At 40.6% G+C, this 24247-nt stretch overlaps 1 protein-coding gene across 2 annotated transcripts; it reads right to left on the minus strand.

The window, feature by feature from the left end:
• Positions 1-1941: 1941 nt before the first annotated feature.
• Positions 1942-22911, minus strand: LOC117966940 (carboxy-terminal domain RNA polymerase II polypeptide A small phosphatase 2-like). Of its 2 annotated transcripts, XM_059013007.1 has the most exons (8): positions 22344-22911; positions 9909-10057; positions 9144-9182; positions 8083-8184; positions 7933-7989; positions 6549-6641; positions 5844-6029; positions 1942-5020 (listed from the first exon to the last, which is right to left on the minus strand). In XM_059013007.1, exons 1-8 carry the CDS (start codon positions 22402-22404, stop codon positions 4895-4897), a joined length of 813 nt encoding a protein of 270 aa, XP_058868990.1. In that variant the 5' UTR covers positions 22405-22911; the 3' UTR covers positions 1942-4894. The 2 variants fall into 2 exon arrangements, with proteins under 2 accessions (XP_058868990.1, XP_058868991.1); XM_059013008.1 differs by lacking the exon at positions 9144-9182 and having other exon boundaries at positions 22344-22908.
• Between the last annotated feature and the right edge of the window lie 1336 nt (positions 22912-24247).

Genomic DNA, 24247 nt, shown 5'->3' on the forward strand with positions numbered 1-24247 from the left:
ATTCTAGTTCATATTGTACTTTAGTAGTAGTAGTATTATTTGCAGTAAACTACACTGTATTTCAATATTAAGCCTGCATTGTAACCCTGTAACACCTGGAAGTTGCCTCGGAAAGAGGCATCTGCCAAATAATGAAATAATAATAACATTATTGTGTGAGAAAGGAAGCCACTGCAAGTTTATAACCCCCTTTCTATGAAGTCCAGCACTCAGCCGTCCAGGATTCGTATGTTCTTTAAACAAACTCTTCCAAAAAAACAGTGAAAAGGTTTTCCTCGTTCTTTGTCGCACGTCAAACGCATTTAAAACGTTTGGAAGCTGTGAGGAATTTCAACAGAAATAATAAAAAAAATGTAACAAGGGATCTTTAAATAAAATTGTATGTGGCAAAAGCCTGAACTAATAATATATTGACATTTTTATTTTGTATATTTTAGTGGCTGTCCAGCTGTCTGGGCTGTTAGACTCTGCTAATTTTCAGGTGTTTTAACCTGTTAACCCACAGTGGGTCTGGATTCTCAAAGCTTTCCTTTCAAAACGTCATTCGCTTGTTGTTTTGTTTTTTTTAGAAAGGAAAAACAAGCATGTAATAAAGTTACCAAACGAGATATAAACAACCCAAGCATTTCAAATGAGGGGTTTGTTAACAGCCTTGAATTGCGAGAATGACGCAACCCAGCACTGGGTTCCCACCAACAGCTCCTGAGATATAAAGAAAAGAACGGACTGTCTGGTTGGATGGACATTGGTCTGCAAATCAACAGTCAACATTCGAATTTCTTCGAAGAGATTATCTCCGCTACACAAGAGCCTGATCCGTTTCCTTAAGGCATCTTATGGATCAAGTCTCAGCACCATTTTACACTGTTGGGTTTTGAAGTACAGCATAAATCTTAGAAAAAATAACCACAAAAACTAAATGGAAACCAGTCCATAGGCCCGCCACCTTGGCTTGATTCAGACCACTTCTTGATCTATATAAATCTTTACAGTTGTAGCATCACACGACTGAGAATGGATACCCGCTCTTAAGCACTGAAGTCAAGTTATTCCACTTGTAGGTGCCTGCACAGGGTGGCAATATAAAACCATTCGATAAAAACAAACAGGAGGATGCAGTAATGGATAAACATCATTCTAGCAATACCGCTGGGAGCCATAGAGTGCGCTGTTGTGCAGCGGAAGACTGTTAGAAATTTTATTGCCTAAAATGGCCCACCAATGTGGAGAGCTTAAAAAAAAAACTGCAGAATTATTAAATTATTTTTTAACACTGTATTTTAGCTTGTCCATAGCAACAACATGCCAAAAGTCTTTCTACAATTACCCTGTATTGTGAAGCAGTACAGAATCTTTTTTTATTATTATTTTTTTATTAACACAGTATCAGTGTTTCAGGTTTGTTTTAAAATAAAATGATAGGTGCATATTTCTCCTAGATTTATATTTTGCACCGACATGTGGAAAGCGTGACAACTATGCTTCAGATGGCACAGTAAATACTGTGGAGTATTTTTTTTTCTTTAACAAGACTTAAATATTGATTGATTTCACAAGATTTCGGCACTGTTTGATTTTACTTTGATTTTAATTCAGTAGAAAGATGATATTGCAAACTGTTTTTTTTTTCTTGTAGTTTTATAAAAAGATACAAAAGTGTCCCTTTGAAAGAGTCAGAGATGCAAAGGTCCGGCTTCAACATTAGCAGTGGGCCAGCAACCAGGGGGATAATTCCATTCGGCACTATTTAAATACAAAAGCGCCAGGAATTTGTGAAAATGACTCGAACGCTTGTGATCAGTTCATGGCAGACTCAGCAATCTTACTGCTCAAATTCAAGGGATTTAAACACACTTACAAGACTGCCACGTTAGCTTTGCTAAAGACATCGCTGAGTGTTTCTAGTGGACAAAAAAAGGTATGGAGGCAATAAGCTTTAACTCGAGAGTTAAAAAAATATATTTATAATGTAGAAATCCCTTGCAGAAATACATAGCCTTTTTTAAAATTCCCATTGGTTTGCAGTTAATTATAACATCATTAACACACAATTTAGAAGGATAACTATAAATACAATTTAAAATGTACTCAAGAAAAAGTTTAGAAAACGGTTTAAAACATTTTATATATCGTTTACTTTAAAAAAATTGAGTTAAAGTTTAGTAAATACTGTCAGATACACCGAGGACAAATGACCATTCTAAAACTCACCACTAGGTGTCAGGCTTCCTGCTAATTTCTCTCCCCGGTCTCATTAACATGGCGTGCAAACTCTGACGTGTATATTGCACCACACAACACTACCTTGTCTTAGAAGACCGCTGTCCAGTCCACAATGCATCAACGCCACTGCTGTCTCGCTGCTAATTTACACTGCATTTTCAGCATAGACATAATGTAAAACCAGAAACCCATCTACAAACTGCTTTGTCAGAATCAAAGATGTAACAGATAATTATATATATATAAAAAGACCACCACAAAACCGTCTTTTCTTAGGATTCATAGATATAAAAAATAGTGTCAATTTTGACTCTTTCTATTAAGCTATTTAAGACTTTACACCCAAGATATGAGATAGCTTTAGCGATCTATGCAAATAGCCCAGCATTATAAACTTAATAGAATAGTTAGTAGTAATATAAACTGCACCCCGGTGTCTGCCATTGTGGCTCCAGCGGCTCTATGGTTTTATTATAGTGCTAACTCCATGTTAGAGCCACAATGGCGCTAGTTTCACAACCTCTGTAAACAAACCATCATCAACCCATTCTGTTAAGGCATCATTCAGAGAGTTGACAGCAAACAAAAAACAAAAAAAGGAGGTATCTCTCCCCCATAACATCACTTTAAGACTTTTTTTTTTTAATTTGGTAAATTTTAAGGTCATAAAAAGGTGACGGAAAATGGCATTAGTGATGATCAGAGAAAGAAAGAGAGGGGAGAGAATTTCAAAACTGACCTGAACACCCCCTGCCTGCATTTCAGTCCTCGGCTTCTCTCGAGCAGAGACAGATAATTGTGCAGCATTTGATATTTTTGGCTTAAAGGCCGCACAAGTAAAAGAAACAAATGAAACTACATCTTAAAAACGATACAAAACTACTAAGAAAAAAAAGTGTTTCAGGATTTCTAAGGAAGCTGTTTCAGGTGGCCAAAGGAATATCTAGGGGGGAAAAAAAGTGTTGTGTTTGTGTTTTTACACTGTTTGTATCAGAAATAATGGTGCCACACTTTCCTACTATAGCAGGTATGAACCTCTCCTCTGCATTTTGGATTTCAATAGTCCTTTCAGCCAATCAAAGGTTTGTGCAGCAACCCATCTGATGTGTTTCCAGATGCCTGGTTCAGTTGATCATGCTCATGAATACACACGGCACACCACAGTTACGTGCACCCCACCACTGCCATCAAGTGTGAAGACTTCAGCTTCCTTTAAGAAGCGATTCTGCAGAGCCTCTGAGCAAGCATCTCATTTTCCAGTCTAAACCATCACAGGGATTCGCAGCCTTTTATCCCGCCTACTATCATTCCGTTCCCTTTTAAAACTACGTGTGCCCCACAGGTAAACTTCACTGGCACTCAACACTTAAGGCAAAAAAAATACATCACGCAAGATCAGCATCAGAAAACACAGGCTCAGCACCGGGCCAGTTGGCTTGTCCGTCGAGATCAAACTACTTGACGTTCTCACTTCTTAACTACTTTAAAACACTCAGATCACTAACATCCAGCAACCTGTCTGAGACCGTTCATCTCTTTACAGCACTGCTAATATTCCGAACTACAGTTTTGGTCCCAATAGAAATCTAGAACTGTATCTAGAAAGGAACAATCCAGTAAGGAAGTCAGAAAAAATATATCCATTCTATATAACTGCTCCCTCCCTCCCCTAAGAGAAAGGGTGCTCCCTCCAGTCCAGAGCAGGCTTGAGGCATGGAGACCGAACTGCTCCCTCCCTCCCCTAAGAGAAAGGGTGCTCCCTCCAGTCCAGGGCAGGCTTGAGGCATGGAGACTGAACTGCTACCTCCCTCCCCTAAGAGAAAGGGTGCTCCCTTTAGTCCAGAGCAGGCTTGTAGCTTGGAGACTAATCTGCTCCCTCACCACCTAAGGAGTGGTCTGTCTTCACCACAATATAACACTGCACTCACATTATCCACCCACACCTAATTATAGTAGCCTAGATATTGTTTCCAATAAGAAACTAACAGCACATTTCCATCGGCACCATAAGCCACAGTCTGCAAATCTCCTTCCAGTATCAAACTGGAACCTACCTCCCTGCGGTCTAGTGATCCAATCTGCAGCCATTGCACAGAGGGTCTGTGTCGATATGTTCCTGATAGCAGAGTTAATTGTCTCGCAGCTCAAAAGGTTAAACTGTCAGCTGTCTCCAGCATCTGGCACCAAACGCTTTTTAGAGCATTTCTTTTATTGATCAATTTCTGCCAGTGAGCCTGCAATCCCAAACGTGTCTGCTTAAACAACATGTCAAGAGACAGGCTGTTAGCTGTAGCTTTTCAATTGCACTGTGATGTATTCACAATACTTCTAGATTACTCGGAAGAGGTTCATGTTTGGCTGAAAGTTTGAAACTTTTTTTTTTTTTTTTTTTTTTTTTTTTTTTTAATATGGCTGTGTTTCCTCATATTGCTCTTAAACTTTCCACACAAAACCCCGGTCAATAAAACAACACCCACAAGAACAATACAAAATAATGAAGAATAATATTTTTTTTAAAGAAATACTAAGTAGCAGTAGAGAAAGAGGTTTCACCAGGAGGGCTCCCTCGGAGCGCTGTCTCTTTTGGAAATATTAAAAGGCACAGTGGGGGGGTTTCTTGTGCTGTTGATGTATTTTCTTAAGGTGTTTTTTTTTTTTTTTTTTTTTAATGTCATGGAGTCCTCAGGTGGGCCAGCCCGGTGTAAACGTTCTCTGCCTGGCTCAACTCCTCAAAGACAGGGATCAAGTTCAGCAGCTCAACATCCTCCAGGTCATCAAACCAGGAGACCACCGGGACCTGAGAGAGAGAGGGAGAAGGAGAGAGAGCAAGAGAGATGAGAAAGAGGGAGAGGGAGAGAGGGGTAGAGAGAGGGAGAGGGAGAGAGGGAGGGAGGGTGAGCGAGCAAGAGAGACGAGAAAGAGGGAGAGGGAGAGAGGGGTAGAGAGAGGGAGAGGGAGAGAGGGAGAGGGAGGGAGGGTGAGCGAGCAAGAGACGAGAAAGAGGGAGAGGGAGAGAGGGGTAGAGAGAGGGAGAGGGAGAGAGAGGGAGGGAGGGTGAGCGAGCAAGAGAGACGAGAGAGGGAGAGAGAGAGGGAGAGGGAGGGAGGGTGAGCGAGCGAGCAAGAGACGAGAAAGAGGGAGAGGGCGAGAGAGAGAGGGAGAGAGAGGGACGGAGGGAGGGTGAGCGAGCAAGAGAAAGAGTGTGAAAGAGGAGAGAGAGCGAGAGCGAGAGAGAGAGAGCAAGACTAAAGTGAGAGACAGATTTTTCCCACAGGAGTACCCAATTACTTAAAAAAATGCAATTATTTTCCCTCACTGCAGACTAGCTCATTGAAATCATATGCATTTATGTGAAGAGGAGATCACTATCTATAATGGACAAGTAAGTTAGTGTCCAAAGACTTAGCAGCCAGCTATAGTCTACCCAGTAACACTCTATTCTATTCAGACTTAGAATGTGTTTTCCCATAGCACACAGCGCCACCAGGGCTCCTGAACAGGGATTACACACAGCAGCCCGCACCCCGTCTATATTATTTAGATTTACTCCAGTGTATAATTTGCTCCTCAGCTTCAATGTGTTTCCCCCACAGTGCACAGCGCCCCCTGGCTGCACTCACGGCGTTCTCGGGGTGGAAGATGTAGGAGGCGGGCGAGTTGTCCAGGATGAGAGTCCTGCCCAGGTCCCGGCCCAGCCTGCTCAGGTCCTTCACGTAGCAGCCCTGGTGGAAGACACAGGATTCCCTGAAGAGTCGCACCCGGAACACGCCGTGCTTATCCAGGAGGTCAGTCACCGGGTCCGCATACTGAGGGGGAGAGGGAGGGGAGCACGTTACAACTAGGGCCAGCAGGGGGCAGGCTTCTACATTAGAGAATTACAGATAGTGGCAGCACGCTTTAACAACAACAGAATGGAGAAACCGAGGGGCTTGAGTTACACGTACAACCAGAAGGGGGCAGGCTTTAACAACACCGGGACAGCTGCAGCTCTGGAAAACAGACAGCTGCGTATTCAAATGATCTGAACCTCATTCAAACAAATTATTCTGGGGTTTAGCAGGTGGCTGGTAAATAACTGTTATCCTGTTCTCCACAACATCAAAAACATTCTGACACCTTCAAAAATTTATTGTCGTACAGCTATTGCACGCACACGGTGCCACAGTGAAACGTTGTTGGATTTTGCTAGTCGTATCGAACAAGTTTGCCTCAGGTATTGTTTGGCTATCAGCTCTGGGGAGAGGGGATCTCTGGTTCTGTGAACCCCCTCTTTAATCCGCAGCCTGAAATGGGAAGGGACGCGGGTATCGTTGTGGGAGCGTTACCTTTGCTAAGCTGGCAGTGAATAAAACACATTCAAATAACTCTCCCATTCTCCTTAGAAACTCGTCCACATGAGGTCTCTTCAACACGTATACCTGAAAAACAGAGCAATCAAGCAGGCACAGATATTAAAAACATGAGCTTAACCTCCCCGATCCTTATTGCTTTGAGAAATAATAAATCACACACTCATGTGTGGACACTTTTACTACACAGTGTCAGTAAAAAAATAACTCAACACTGAACCACTAATCTATGAGCTAAACCTGTTTGTGTCAATGTATTACAAAATGACTGAATTATATGAACTGCGCGAGACTATGCATATTCAAACTCGGAGGAGTGGTCTGCAGATCTGCTTGTGATTCCAGGATCTCTTCTCTCTCCGATGACCCCGGACACTTCCTGAAACAAGTAATCAAGTATAGGCCGCGTGGCCGGGATACAGCCTATCCTGGATTACTTGAACCAGGCAGCATCCAACTCCCAGCTCCAGGAGAATCCTCCAGGAGGCCTCGCTCCCCCACAATCAGCCAGGAGGAGTCTTTTCAGAAGCGCTGGAACGGTTGGTAAGCATGGCAAATGATTTGAACTGAAACAGCAACAGAGAAGCATAAAGAACTTGCATATAATGTGATATTGAGCTACTCACAACAGCAGACCAGTAATCCTAACCAAGGTCCATCAGCTTGAGTCACCTCTTGATATCAATATTTTCAGTGTTGATTGTTTGTCACTAATCATACACAATTTATAAAATAGCGTATCATTGATAAGTACAATGGGATCGGATGTGTGACATTTTAATAAGAGCTTGGGTTTGATAACACAAGATATCACAGATGACTGAGGAGCTCTACTGGAGGCAGTATAACCTCATAAAATCAAACTTCAAACACTGTGCCAAACTGAGCAATATTAAAAGAAGTTCTGAAAACTGCTCATACTTTCTAAGAGAGATAAACCTTCCACTGAGCTGCTAAATTACTATTTCAATTTGAGTCTATTCCTGTTATTGAGCCTACAGATCTGGTCAAATGTTTTGCATCACCTAGAATTTTAGGATTGAGACAATTAAAGAAAAAAAATATATGCACATAATTCAGATCTTTTATTTAACATCGTGTAATCAAAGAAACTGCAAAACGATATCGGAAGCCGTAACAGATTTCGAAACATCACGTTTTTAAATTGTCGGTTTTCCGTTAAGTATATGGGGAAAAACTACAAAGCGGTATGCAATTCAACATGTGAACGAAACATCATTCTGCAGGTTTCATTCGACTTTACGAAGCAGCGTTTGTTAATTCTATAGTGTGATGCAGAACGTTTAGGCCACAGCTGTGTTGTTCTCATCTTCCCAGGACTGAGCCAGGCTTCACCTACCTGATGTGTCGTCCCCTCGATCTCCACAGGCACTATGAAGTCCGCATTGCTGATTGGCTGAAAGAAAAGATAAGCAGCATTGGATCAGGACTGTGGTTTTGGAGTGACACGCTGGGAATGGGTAGCAGCAGATGGCAGAGATGTCTGTACCTTGAAGGAGCTGTGCACCAGTGTCTCGTCCAGGTCGATCACCACGCACACCTTGCCCTGGTCCTGCAGGGTCACCTCGGGCAGGAGGCATGTACCTGGGATCTGAGAGAGAGAAAGAGGCAGTGAACAAGAACACCAGCTCAGCATCCACCCAGCTGTGGCTTATCAGGGTACAAGCGGATCAAATCAACCCCTTGTGGATCTTTTTGCTGCGCAGGTTCTTATCAAACTTTAACAGAAACCTGCATTCAAACCATTTAGAGTTTGGAATAAAGAGTTTTCCTCCTGCATTCGGTGCTATCCCACAGGCTCCAGGCAATACTCGGAATACCGCTTCCAGGTGGGAGGGACTTCAATAGGGAAGACCCGGAGCTTTATTCGGAATAGCGCTTTCCAGCCGTGAACTGCATCTCTGATGCAGCAAGTCGGTGAGTTTTTTGGAAGTCATGCACAGTTGTTACAAAAGCATTTTTGTTGATATTAAATAATGTTACGATGCAAAATGCAGATTGGATGGAGGGGGGATTTCTGCTGGTATAATAACACTGTGGCACACATTAGACCAACTGTTTATCTTACACTTCAGTGATGCTCCAGTCTCTGCTACAGTTCAAGTACCCTCTCAATGCTGGTCTTCACACTAAAGGTTATTTATTTGTTCGAAGCAGTCGCTGCAGGCTTTGGTAAGAACGGTCACTTCCACTGTCTTAATATCAAACATTTCAAATCATGCCGGTCTCTCTGTGAAATGCCTAGTGCCTGGCTTGCATCACAGGAGTGTTAGTAACTGCGGGGATTAGGATCAGTCAGTCATTCGCACAGAGTGTCAGAATGTCACACGCCTAGCAATTTGAACAATTCCAGTCAAATGAAAACCAGCACCATCTGATTTGATTGATTTAACAAAGCTTTTCTCCAAGCGACACATCCCACACTGTCTGTATAGAAGACGTTTACTGCTATAGGAAAACGAACCCTGAAACTCTTTGCAATTTTGTTTCACGGAGGTTGTCCACTCTGACACTCTGAACTGGGTTTAGTAAAAATCATCCGGTACGTACTTGGTAATACTGGTAACGTAGTGTTTGAAGCAGATCAGACTAAACAAAGATACAAACAACAGTTAACATCGTTTCAATTTCGCTCAGCGACTCTGTGAAGATTTACACATTACCCGCTTCCAGCCCGGGCCGGTGTTTGGTCACCAAACTATTGCAGAGGGCGAAGAAGGATTTATAGATCAGGGGATTCCCACTGCATAGCAGTTTGATCCATTCCTGATTTTACTAGGAGTTACACCTGAGCTTGTTACCTATACCCTATGCTTAATCAAGCAGCGTGTATTAAAAACTGGAATGGGGGAAACTGCTATGGAACGGGAGTCTTGTTTTCAATCCCTGCTAAATGAACTGTCGCGGGAGAGTCAAGTGTGTGGTTTCGCAGGTTCTTAATCTCTAGTGTCATCTGACAATACAAGACCCTCCCCTGGTTTCTTGTTGAATTAATTGCCCTGTTTATGGCACAGCGGTAATGTCAATAATCGGCTATTTTTACACAGTTCCTTATTTCAACTGAGCTCTTTGGTCCCTGCGCAGTAGTTGCGTAGCGATCGCTCATTTATACCAGAACCCCAGGCCTTGTGAGCAACTGTGAAACCCTGAATTAAAACATTCCTAACCCCTAAAAAAAATATAAAATAAGAACTCCTTTCTGACCAGCAGACACTGAACAAACTACAATGGTCTCCCATCACATCTTACAAGCGCCACCCTGCCACCTGCCCCAGTGTAAACAACTGTAGTCACGACGACCGGAGCTGCCGTTACCTTAGCAACCGAGCCGTTCTCCTCGGTCTGCAGCAAGTGGTCCTGGCAAGGGGGAGGCTGCGGTGCATTCTGTGCTCGGAGGCAACAGAACAGAGCTTTGAAGATATTGCGGCTTCGAGGCTTGGTGGGGGAGGATTTCTTAACCAGGCCTGCGGAAGGAAAGAAAGATTTCATTCAAGTCGAAGTAAAGGCTTCTTTGATGCAGGAACAAGCAAGGCAGGGCTATTCCCGTTGATCACATTTTGTTTGAATGAGAAACTGTTCATGTGAACTCTACGGGGTCCGAGAAAGACGTTTCTTTTCCAAGACTTTGGCTAAATGCATTTAATTGTATTGAATGAAAGCTTAACGTGGTAGGGTTACACACCCAGCAATCAAACGTATTTCGTGAATGCAAAATTAGTCATAACTAATGAAAAAAGCTGATATTTTTTTACCTGGAGAGATCGGTGCTGAAGTTCACCTCACTCCTGATCACCTGAGTAATAGTGTTTACATACACACAGATGTTGAAACTCTCCATAACATGTGCTGAAGAATGTCCTTACCAAGTTTCATCACAAACCAGTGCTTCTCTAGATATAGCCATACATGTGTGACAATATTGCACATGCACACAATCAAAATGTCCTAAAAAAACCATCCTATATCTGAAAGTGAAAACTAGATTACCGAAGCCAATCTTTATGTTATAGTGAAACAGAAAGCGCCCAAAACATCGTATTACTGCCAGGTCATGCTTAAATTGCTCTTTCTATTATAGCAGAGTGTATTCACTAGAAAATGTTATGCAACGTTTGTTTTAGTTATATAACATGAATCCTATTCCTTGATAAGAAATCGATATTACATAACATTGCATGAGATGCAGTGTCTGTGTTGGGCCACAAGAGGGGGCTGTAAGTCAAACACACAGCCGTGCAACACACAAGATGAAAGAAGATCTACCCAGCTGCACCTTGCAGCCAACACAACACTGTCAAGTAAGCGGCACAGAACACTCACATGTAATTCAAACTAATATTATTTCATCTTTAATCAGCAGGAAATAACAATCTGTAATATTGTATTAAAGTACTAAAATAATAACAGTAATAGTCAGGTGTAACTTACTTATATAGCAGAATGTGTTTTTTTTTTAATTGCATGATATCGTTATTTATTTATTTTTTTTGTCATAATATTGGAATGCGTGTCCCAGCACTACAGTAAGTGTTATTTATTTTCTTGCATGGTTCGATACATTCCTTTATAACATTCTGAAACAGAAATCCACATGCTCACTTTTTGCCTCAATACCCAATTCGCGCTTGCTGTGCAAGACTTTCAATGTCAGTCTTGGTTTCGTATCAGAAACAGCGCGTGTGACTGAGTGGGCGGGGCTTAACAATAAAAGCAGGCGAGGTGGGTGTCAATCAGCACAATTCTCCAATAAGGAGCCTCTGAAACTTTATGCTAATTATTTCAGTAAAAGAGAGGCTCAAAACAGGTACTCCGAAAGGTCTGTGTGATTTACTACAGTATTTTTGGCCCTAGTTACATTCAAAGCATTGTCTAAAGTTCAACTTTCTTTGTACAACTTCATTCGAGACAGGCAGTCAGGCTGGGTCCTAAAATGAGGTCCCCAAACCACACAATTAGGGCAATTTTATGGCTATCAGCCTCTGTCTCAAAGACTAGGGCGAACCCCAACTGTTTTATTTTTTTTTTTAAATGTACACAGAACACTGTGCTGGGTAATCATCACCCTGTATGTATTTTGAATAAAAGCTGCGTGGATGGAAACAGACTCCTTTCTGCGTAGCAGTTTCACCCATTCCAGATTTTACTACGAGCTTGATTAGCCACAGTGTACAGGTAACAAGCTCAGGTCTAATTAAACTCATAGTAAAACCAGGAATGGATCAAACCGCTATGCAATGGGAGTCTTATTTCCATCTCGGCACTACAACGATTTATGGAGTTAACTTAGTTGTAACCCCTTTAGAAAGGGGGATTGGGGTTGACAACAGAAACGCTTGGTTTTCTTCTTACTGTAAAAGTAACTTATATAACTCCTCTCCTGTGTAGCAGAGTTCAGCTGCAGCTAACTGAGAGGCGAGGGGCAGGAAATGGGAAACATCCATTCAGCCACCATTGCACAACATGTTTACATCGACTTTCACTGAACTCTGCTAAGGACACAGTGGAAAGAAAAAAACTCACAGATCTAAATGAAACACTTTAGAATGAGAGGCCCAGAGCCTTAACCTCATTTCCCAGGAAGAACAACTAAAACCTTTACAAGGAAAGTGTGAACCTGAAATCGCACAGGGGCTGATAAAAAACGGCAACGTCTGCTGCATGGTCGGAGTGAACCAGCCCTTAGTTGATCTCTTTGGGAAGTTAAAATCTGTTGAGAAGTTGTTGCCACCAGGTTTAACGGAGTTTTAACACGCACATCAACAGGGAAACAGCAACAGCTTATCTGAAGATTATTTCCTAGTGATCTACTTCATAAAAAAAAAATCTAGAATAGGAAGCAATACCCTTGAGTATTAAAAAAACACACATATAGGAGACTTAACATGGCACAATTGTGTACACAGTGACTGAAGATGATATGTGAATCGTTCAGGCAGAATTACTACATCAAAATAAACAGTAACATTAGTGGCAGTAATAACATTAAAATTAGCAAAGTAAAATCAAAATTACTACCCATAACTTCCTTCAAATTAGAAGATATATTAGGGGGAGATTAGAGGGTGCATCTGCATCACAACTGCTGCTGCAGAGTCACTTACAATAGGACCTCTGTTTGTCTCATCCGAAGGACGGAGCACAAGGAGGTTAAGTGACTTGCTCACGGTCGTACACACAGTGAGTCAATGGCAGAGCTGGGACTGAACCAGGAACCTCCTGGTAACAAGCCCCTTTCTTTAACCACCAAAAATGGCAATTTCTTTCTGAATTTTGGAGCTTCTTTCAACCTAAATAATCATAAGGAGTTGAAAAAAGCCCCGAGCTGGCTTCCCTCCAGAACCCCCCTGCCAGGGCCCCAGCTCAGTCAGAACAACATTCCAGTGCTGGGCTGTTTACACTCCACACAGCCAGGAGCGGGAGGGAACTGCACAGCCCCATCTCACTGGGACAAGCTAATCAAGGGCCACTGTGGAAGCACAGCCATCCGAAACTGTGTGCCTCAAAGAGTTCTGTTCACACGTTTCTGTGAACAGCACAAAAGCAGAGTGCAGAACAGCAGATTGGAAAAGCTCCCCCAGCAACAGATTATATTACAGTAGCTCACAGGCACACTATACACTCATACATTCAGACAAAATGTGCAAGACGAAACACTGTCTCCCTACTGGAGGTCTGCGAAACAGGCAAGGACGATCAAGACTTTAGTTTAACAAGCAAGAAATGGAAGTCAAGCAGGGCTTCTGAGAAGGCTGGTCTATCTGAAGTGTCCTGGCTGCAGAGGAGGGGGCTGCGTGACGGCTTTGGCCTGTTTTTTTAGACTTGGAAAGGGGAAGTTAAATGGTGCCTGCCTGTCTTGCTTCCTGCCAGCACCCCGTCTGACTGTAGCCAGTGCTATTGTCTATACACATGTTGTGAAGAAAGCACCAATAGGATTGGCTGGAAGTGGGTGCACATGACTGATGCTGTTAACGTATGCATCTGGATAGAGGAGCAATCAGCAACCAATTCCCTAACAGAACATCAGACACTACAATGATATAAATCCAGCGACAGAATGACCGGGCGTACTGTTGCTTAAAGCAGATGTGGAGCACGTAATTCTCCAGATTCATCTGCTTAATCAACACACTTTCTCTGCCATGTGTTGAACTTGCTATATTAAAAAAAAGAGACTTGCTCTATTCCAAGAATGCACACCTACAGTACTAAGTATTGAGAACACTTTAACATTGAAAAGCAAGCAGTAAAGAAAATAATAGTGTTGACATCACAAAGCCGTCAAATATAACAGAAATGTGCAAATAATTCTACGCTGTAATCTAATACATGCAACGAGAAAAAATTATTTAAAAAGACGCGAGAAGCACAAAATGTAGACTTAATGACAATCTTCTAATGCAATTGAAAACATGCCTGTGCTAGAAATGTAAAAAAAAATGTATATAAATCAATTGGAGAGTCTCGCAAAAAAAAAAAAAAGCCAAGCCGATGAATAATTGGTGCATCTCTACAACTTGGAATGCCTTGAATTTGCTTTTGGGTCTGCATTCCAGTGCACAAGGTGTCAGTGAGAGCCACAGAGAGAGAGAGGAGAGAGAGAGAGAGAGAGAGAGAGAGAGAGAGAGAGAGAGAGAGAGAGAGAGAGAGAGAGAGAGAGAGAGAGAGAGAGAGAGAGAGAGGAGAGAGAGAGAGAGAGAGAGAGAGAGAGAGAGAGAGAGGAGAGAGAGGAGAGAGAGAGAGAGAGAGAGAGAGAGAGAGAGAGAGAGAGAGAGAGAGTGCTTTCAACACACCGCTGTGAAATCAAACAGGATACCTCTGCTTTACAAAAGTCACACAGACAGGTCAGAAGAGGCAGCAAGGAAAGCCATTTATTGCAAAAACAAATGCAATACAATTTGGGCAAAGAGTCTTTAAAGAACGTGCGTGAAGGAGTGACCTTACCAAGTGTTTCCCGAGTGAATGTTCTCAAGCTGCAGCAAAAAGTAAAGAGGCCCCACCCGCTCTCCACTAAGAGGCCCCTTCGCTGTATCCCTGTCACATGAAAGACAGATCGGCACTGGCTTTTTTTTTTTTTGGTTTCTTCCAGTGAAATCACATTTGCTCACTGTACAAACACAGGCTTCAAGTTTAATCCCTGACTCTTATCCAAGCAGCTGTTTGATTATCAGCACTCCCCCTCAGTTGTCAAGGATACAGGCGCATCAATCTGAACTGCTGTTTACGAGTGGATGCTGCAGCTGGTGCTTCACACGAAGCACAGGCAAGTCCTGTGCCATCACTGGAGGCTGGTAAACACAACTCGACCCACACGCGAGGGGTACAGAACACTGCACTGGGGGGGGCGTGCCTGTTTCAAAACAGTCAGAGATGGATGGAGGTTTTGTTACCAATGAAAGTGGATTGCATGATAATATGGTATTATCAAGAATTGAGGCTTTACACAGTCTAGCCAGACAGATTGTATATTGGAGCCCTAATTTATTTTTAGCCTACAGCTATGGTCCAAAGTTTTGCATCACCCTATAGAATTAACTAATTTTGCTTCAAAAAGTCGAATTAAACGTGCTGAATAATGTTACGTTAACATATTGAATTACATACCGCTTTGTAGTTTTCCCATACACTGAACAAATTGAAAAATGCGACATCTCGAAATACTGTACCACTGACTTCCTGTTGACATTGCGATATAATTTGTAGTATTTTTTTATTTATTACATGATGTTAAATAAAACATCTAAAATGTGTTCATATATGTATTCGAATGCAAGAGAACCAACACAAGACACTGTGCAATGAAAAAGCATTCAAAACAAACCAATACACATTCGAATGCTTGGTTCCTCTATTTTGATTAAACTGTCACAAATTGTTTGTTTTATTTATCTTTTTTTTAACACACCAGGAGATTTCTTTAGTGTAATAAGCTGCAATATACATTTGCAGCAAATTTCATACATGCGTTATAAAATGAAAGAATCAAATTTCGAACGAATATTCCAAGATGAAAACCCCAAATTGGACATCATTTTTTTTGATGATTAATCCATCTCACATGTGTAAGTGCATTTTACCCTCAACTAATGTTTTTTTTCTACAATAACAACCGTCACAAACAACCACACTGAATGCTGCACTGGCGTTGGCAGCCGTTGCTGAAAAAACAGCTCAAAGTCTGGGGTTAAATGCCCCACCCAGTCTGTCTGGATTTATTCATCTGTCTTAAACTCCTTCAAGCTCTTCCAGAAACTTGTTCTGAAAACATAAAGGGCTTGACTGTATCTGGAATCAGTCTTGCTGGGGTCAGTACACCCTGCCTCAACAACCAATGCACACGAGCCCGTACGCAACCATTTTTTACTTTCATTGTTAAAAAGAACGAGCCAGAGGGCACCAGGTCTATGAGTGAACAAGACAGTCTCTCTGCAAACAGGTGCGTCAGTAACACACAGCAAGGCACCTCCACACATCCCCGCTCTGAAACTCTCCAGAACTATAGAATGTCCTTACCAAGTGTCATCAGAACTGGATAAATGGACAGGCACCCCCGAATACACTTAGATTATGATTGCTCTTATGCGGGTCTTATTAGACTCACAGTAAAACCAGGAACGGATCAAACTGCAATGCAATGGGAGTCTTATTTCCATCCCCGAGATGTCTCTACAGCATCGCTATTATCAGGGATATGAACACAACACGTTGAATCTTGTAAAATTTTCATCTGGGCTACTTGGAACGCAACGCCATCTGAACACCTTCGTATGCTTCCCTCGCTGGTAATAAAGTAAGGACTAAGAATGGAAACTTTGTACATTGTAAATATGAAGAGGGTCCTAAAAACAGGATCAGAATTGCCTCATTAAAGGTAATTAAAAAATGGTTAATGATTTTTATAGGGCTACTCCCTGCAATTCTCTCTTCAGGGTCACAGAATGACCTGTTTGTCAATCGGTCCAATAATAACCAAAAAACTGTTTCCTAACAAAAGACAGCAGACTCTCGCTAATCCAAACTGACCTATAATCCAAACCACATTATCATAATGAAACGCAGGCCGATAGCAGCTGTACAAGCAAAACAGACTTTTTTTTTTAAATAAACAAATGGAGATATTTAGTAGGGTAGAAATTATGATCCGTACTCAAATCATTAAATCCATTTTAGTACCAAATAAAATTCTTTGAAAAAAAAATCAGAACACAAGCTGTATTTATGTCATTTCACACACTGCGTTTAGAATTAACTTTGGCGGTTAACAAAATTATCATAATAGTATAGTTAAAGAGAAAACAAGCAGATAAAAATGCTTCAAAAAATTACAAAGCAGTCTGTCCTCAAATGAGAACAATGGCAAGGGTTAATCTGACCAGGGTAGGATTTCAAATGGTCAGGATTAGCGAGAGTCCAGCATATTCTGAAGTCTGAGTTTCAATGGTAAGAATTTAGGACTTGTAATTTTGTAATAAATGATTCTGCGTGAAAATTATGATCTCGCTCTCCTGCATGCGGACCATAAAGGTGATGCAATATCTACCACCACTGTACAAATAAAGCAGTGAGAAGTACTGGAAAATCGGTAACTGCTGTTTTAAACACACAAGACCCACCTGAGATCACACTGCACACCCAGCAATAAGGAAGAGGGCCAGCCAATCTGAAACTGCATCGATTATACTGCAAAACTGATTGCACGGGTTAGGATAACCACAACTTCTGGGCCCACGAATAGAACATTCTTGTTCTAGAAGTGTGTCATCGTACCAGATTTTTCTAGATTTTTGAAATTGTGATGTATTTAAAAAACTTTTAATCTGGATAACAGTGATCCGGACTTTGTCACGCTGGTTACTTTTACCTGGATCGCTTTGATCAGGTTTTTCAGATTATGTCACTGCTGGATTACATTTATCCAGATTACAGATAATTAGGATTACGAAATCCGGATCACTGCTATCCAGATTAAAGGAGTCGGCCAGTATCATTATCGATTAAACATCGTGCCTTATCAAGAGACAAACCTGCTGAGAAATACTTACCACAGCATCGAAACCAACAAAGCAAGGACCACCGACGTTTTATTATTTAAATCTTGGATGTGTTACGATTTGTGGGTTGGGATGATAATAAATTAGCGTGCTATTTAACAATTCTACTTTTTACTGGGAGAAAAAATGCTGATAATTGTGTTGACTGATATGTTGCATTACTGGGGTTCACATTAACGAAGGAGGAGCTACTGCAAGTCTCTATCTACCTCAATGTTTATCAATATACAGGGATGGCAAGAAGACTCCCATTGCATAGCAGTGTGATCCATTCCTGGTGCTATTAGGAGTTTAATAAAGACACAAGCTTGTTACGTTGGGGCTAATCGAGCTCATAGTAAAACCTGGAACGGGTGAAACTGCTTTGCAACAGGAGCCTTGTTTCCATCCCCGATATGGATAGTGTATGCTGATATTTGAGACGCTTGTCACTCTTCTAAAGAGTAATGTGATGTACTGTGAGCCTTTGGGTAAAAAAAAAGCCAGCGTACAGTATGCGACATTGGAGGAGTCCTCGATATCAAGCCGCTGGAAAGCCCAAGACTTTTTGATGTTTGTGTATTAGGACAATCACAAACGTGAAGAAACTACTGTAGCTGATTTGACTACGCCACGCCCTGCAGCTGGATTTCAGAGCGTTTCACAGCCCTGCGGAATTACCCTGGTTGATACAGTCCAGGGAGATTCCCTGGTTCTGTAAAAAAAATCCAGCAGGGTTTGATTACGCAGGAGCCCATCACACAAAACCTTAGGCTTGCCGTTAGTTTGACATCAGACCCTTGGAATGGCATGTAAACACTGCACAGCAAAATATACTTCAATTCAACACAAACCACATCAACATAAACATCACATTTAAAATACATATGACTGAATCACTGAATCCATTCCAAATTATTACAGGGATGGAAATAAGACTCCCACTGCACAGCACTTTGATCCATCCCTGGTTTTACAATGAGGTTTAGACACACCTGGGCTTGTTACCTATACACCAGGGCTAATCAGGCTCATTTTAAAACCTGGAATGGGGGGAAACTGCGATGCAGCAGGACTCTATTTCCATCCCTGCATTCTCTACACTGCTGCAGTTCAGTTTAGTACATTCTCCGACGGTCAACGATGTAGAGTTTCGGTTTGAATTGGTCCCTGGATTGGTGCGTTTCTTCCTTGTGGGTCTGGCTCAATACGTTTGGTGCTGCGTTAGCGTGAAGCCGAGTGCTCAGCCCTTCGCAGGCTCAGCGTGTCACTCAGGGCCAGGCTTCACAGCACAGGCTTCCTCTCATGGTAAATACAGAGGCTCACCCAGGAAGGTAGTACAGACCCACACTGCAACATATCTAGTCAAGCTAACCACACATTGAGCTAGAATTAAAGTACTTGCTTGCATTTGGAGAAAAAATAAAATTGAGGTCCTATTGTAAGTGACTCTGCAGCAGCAGTTGTGATGCACAGTTCAAACCCTAGTCTCTGTAAGTCGCTTTGGATAAAAGCATCTGCTAAATGACTAAATATTATTATTATTATTATTATTATTATTATTATTATTATTTATAAATGACCATCAAAAAATATATTATAATAAAACCTGAGGTTTATAAAACACGACGGTATTCGTTTATGGAGAGGTATAGGGGGGCCATTTTATTTATTTATTTCCCAATTATTACACCTTCATTTCGACTCCCTTCTGCAGTAGGTTTTATTCACCGATCCCCAGTCAAAGCACTGCTCAGAGTTCACTCATCTCAGCACACTTGCTGTCTGCCTGAATGCTGGCTGCTCCCGTTAGACAGATGCTATCTGGTACAGTTGCGCTGATTTTATAGATTCTTAAACAAACATATGCTACCGTAAGAAAAGCAACACAGTTTTGCGGATCATGATAGAGAAATGTGATCATTTGGGAACCCTGTTGTAATCGCTTAATTATTATTATTATTTATTTCTTAGCTGACGCCCTTATCCAGGGCGACTGACAATTGTTACAAGATATCACATTAATCACTATTAATAATAATAATAATAATAATAATAATAATAATAATAATAATAATAATAATAATAATACAAAATCATCTTTCATAAAAGAACGTCAATTGCTAGCTACCAGTTAATTAGAAAACTACCTATACGTTTGTCGCCCGATCACTAGAAAAACATTTTTGGATTTGTTTTGTCGCATTCCGCTGGTATGGTCGATTTGATACCTGATTAAAAAGACCAGCGGTTTAACGGGTTCATATTGTAACACGGTCGTTGTCGTACCCGCGTTGTGCGCATTCAAGTCTCCGGTATTCCCTGCGCGTCAATAAAACGCACCTTTTCCAATAAACGATCTCCGCATTTTTTTAAGGTATTTATTGATTTGTTTACTCTAAAGAAAGGTGTATGTGTTTTCAACCCCACCCCCACTCGTATAAAGGATTAGCTGTACGAGGAAGGGAAAAAAATAAAGCGATCCCAGTTTGTCGGTAAAGTGAAGTTCATGTCCGCTCTGGAGCAGTGCAGACACGCCCTGCTGTTAATTAAACCCTCGGTGTGTTGAGTCGAAGTCTCGGTCATTATTATTATTATTATTATTATTATTATCATAATAATCATAATAATACGTGTAAATGTGGTTATTTGCTGATGCACGGTGTCCAAGCATTTTTCTTCAGTGCAAAAATAAAATGCTAATGTACAATAATTATTAATAATCCCGTCTAATATGTTTTTTTTTTGTTAGTTATTTATTATAACCTGTCTGTTTACAACATAAATAGCAAAACGGGATACACTACTTTAAGAAAATGAAGAATCGGATTTGGAATCCCTTGGTTTCTGAACACAGTTATTAAACCTTCCCTCGTGCTGAATATCGAGAATAACAAAATAAGGAATAATAATATTCAAATAAAATAATAAGGGGTGGCGTATAAGCCTCCCCATGCATGTCAAGGAATAAAAGCAATATATTGCTGTATTAATTACACACACACACAAATATTAAAGAGACACTCGTTTTTGGAGGGTGTAAACTACACTCAGCAAAACCACCGAAAGGCTGAGCCCGTCCTAACAGGACTCTCCAATCAGTGAACTAATTGGGCAGTTTGTTTACACTGCTAACTTAAATGTATTATATATGACTCACGTCTATTTTTAAAAACGAAAAGAACCGAGTCATACAGGACGGTATGGCACTTTGTGTCATAGATACATAAAAAGATTTGGAGGAAATAAAAAAATAAAAAATACACGATTATATCTACCAATACCAAACAATAATAATAATTTGACGTGGATTAAGTGTGAAACTGTACCCACATTCCACGCAGAATATATTTTGTACACTGTAGCGGTGTTTGTGTACGTTCAAAATAAACCTGTCACAGGGTTTCCTGATAGAAATCTGCTGTAAACACGATGCACAATCAATTGAACTCAAGTCTACAGAGGGTACTGTATTTGGTTGTATTCACAATACTATGTAGCATTTCTTTCTGGTTGGAAAGACCATTTGTATCAATTTTACATCACAGTGCCGTTTGTTGTCTATTTGCACCCCGAACGACAGATGTGTAACACAGTCAGCTCGTTTGAAGATGGCCACATGGTGGTTACGGACATTTTGTCCCATTACTGAGACGATAGTGGAGCACAGTAGCGATATAGTAGGCTTTCTTTTATATCGTCTTGCTCTTCTGAGAAAAAAAAAAAAAAACATGCAAATTTAATAGAACGGACTTGAGAGTTGTCTGTTCTAGCTTATACGACATGTCAACGGGAAAATGAGACGATAATGTATTAATACGCGGGCATACAAAAAGCGCATCTGTTCAACGCTAGCCAATAGATTAAGCACATCTGTACTAGAAGTCAATTTTTGTAAACTGGTAAAATAAATGCAAATATTTTCTGCGATAAACTTGTGATATTTGCGGATGGTCCAGCTGCCTTCCAGCGTGTTAACTATGAACACACATTTACACAATGCAATATTCAATTTCACATATAAAGCAGAACGATTTCATCCAAGCGGATAACCAGTCACGGTGCGCTTCAGCTAATCTGAATCCGAGCAACAATGCGAATAAGACAGACATGCATATTAAAAACTAGAATCTGCCTACAAAAAAAATAATACATGGAAACAAATAATTAGGTAACCGTCTTAACATTTAAAAATACAGGATGGAAGTTGTGATGATGTTGCTTAAACTGATTCCACCATTACGTTTTTTACTGTAAATGATAACCAGCGGAAAACAAGTGTGTAAACAAAACGCGCATCGTATGTAAAATACATGTAAATAATTAGACGTGCCGAGGTATGTGCGACTGAAATACCCCAGCTTAATAAATTCTACACACACTATACGCCCCGAATGTATTTTTTTTTTAAAAAAAACGGTTAATAATTTTGCGCCGTCCCTGTTAGAATTACGCCCACCCCCCCAAAAAAAGAAACAAAACAACATTTGCATGAGACATCCGCCTAAACACATTTATAATACAGATATTAAACTCTTAGGATGGATGAAAACATTAATATCAAAACTGTATTCAAAGCACTTGACAGTAAACGGCAGACCACTTTGCTGTTTTTTTTTAAAACAGAGGGGAAAAAAGAACTGGGAGGTGGGAGAGGCAGAGTCCTGCCATATCCACAAAGTTTGAAACTTTTAATTTTTAAGAAGGAGATAAGGCGCCGTACCTTGTTTAGATGGCAGAACCGTGTCTTCCTTCTGCACTTGACATATTACAGACCTTTCCATCTAACTAATGCACAGCCCACCAACGCCGTATATTATTATTATTATTATTTTCTTCTTTTTAAACAGGTAAGTGTGTTTTATACTTCTTAATTGCGTCCAGTTCCAGTTTTTCTTTTTATTCCTTTTATTTTTTTTTCCAGTTCGCTTTTTTTTTATTTCCCTTTTTTGATATTATTTATTTAAGGAGAAAAAAAAAGAAAAAAAAAAAAAAAGAAAAGGACCAGTCCCGGGTCCTTGCAAAGACCTCGCTATTGCTCCAACATGGAGAATCCAACGAAAAGCTGCAAACAGCCAAGGAAATGGGGCACGGGGGGCGGTTTCAAAATCCCCTTACTACAGATAAACAACCCTCTCGACCCGCTACTTCCCGGACACAAATTTGAAAAAGAACTCGCCGGGCAACGTTTTTCCAACACGGCATGAAAGTCTAAGGCGTCTAAATGAAAGAAAATTGAAGGTTTCTTCAAATTCCGGGCTTTGTTTTCCAGTTTCGGACACTCTGCGGGTGCCTTGAAACTGCTCGGCGGCTGTGATTGGTTCGCTGGGAAGTGGGAGTATAGGGGGCGTTTTTCTCCGTTATTATGCTGGGTCTGGCAAAACGCATTCCAGTGAAAATTTCCGGAGACATTACTGGGGTTCAGTCGGGGATTTGTGTAATTGACAGTCAGAGACAGACCCACCCCGAAATAAATAAATAAATAAATAAACAGGTATTGTATTAATCTTTTATTCCATTAAGACCTACCCCATTCCAAACGTCACGGAGGTCGGCAGCGCCAATGAACTCAGACACATTGAAATAAACACAAAAGCAGGGAGCAAACACATATTGCATATCAAACACTGTACTGTACATACACCGAGCACAGAGTTTAAACAAAACACATGCATTTGACGTGTCTAATGAATTACAATGTTAACGCAGTTGGTAGGTAGGCGGTTTTATCAAAATATATTATATTTCAGATTGCTATTGGATACACAGTATAACGCGACCAGACAAAAAAGGTGCTCGCTGTAATTTCCTACAGGGCGTATAATCCCATTCCCTAGCCTGCCAACATTACCAGCATCCATTTGTGTTTTAAAATTAATATTCCAATTACGTAAATATTATTACACAACAAAACACCACAGTGGATTCACATGTCAATCAATAGTACAAGTCCACTGCCAAACAGTCATATAATAAGTTATTAATAATAATATTAATCACAATTAAAGATACTTCTCTATTGGCGATGACAATGTTTTTTTTTTTTTTTTAATCAAATTCTATTCGGTGTAGTGTCAAGCATTTAAAAATAGGACAGATTAATAATAATAATAATAATAATAATAATAATAATAATAATAATAATAATAATAACTAGAGTTGCAACTTTACGGCTTTCCGTACCAGCACCAGTACAAGTACCAAACACTTTAGCAAATAGTGCAGAATGCCAGTGGCAGTATCAGTACCAATTAATACTATTACTACTGATAATATCAAAGAAGTGCGATGCCTGTTTATGTTTGAAAGGTAATATGGAAAGAAAATAAATTAAAAAAAGGTAGCATTATCAAAAATCCTATTGTCTGAAACACATTGGCCATCCTCCCATATTATTAATTTTTATTTTTGAAAGAATAATAATGTTTTCATCTTTAGCGTACTTCTTTGGGAAGAAGCTATCTTGTTTACAATGTCATGTCTTACAGAAAGGACGGGGGGGGGGGGGGGGTCACATTTAAATACTTCAGAAGGTGTTATCATAAGGAGTAACTCACATATTACAAACAGTGTTTTCTGTGCCTACGAAGCCCTGTGGGACGTTTGTATGTAAAGTGTAGGGTTTGA

The sequence above is a fragment of the Acipenser ruthenus genome, chromosome 45 (assembly GCF_902713425.1).
Source record: "Acipenser ruthenus chromosome 45, fAciRut3.2 maternal haplotype, whole genome shotgun sequence".
NCBI lineage: Eukaryota > Metazoa > Chordata > Actinopteri > Acipenseriformes > Acipenseridae > Acipenser > Acipenser ruthenus.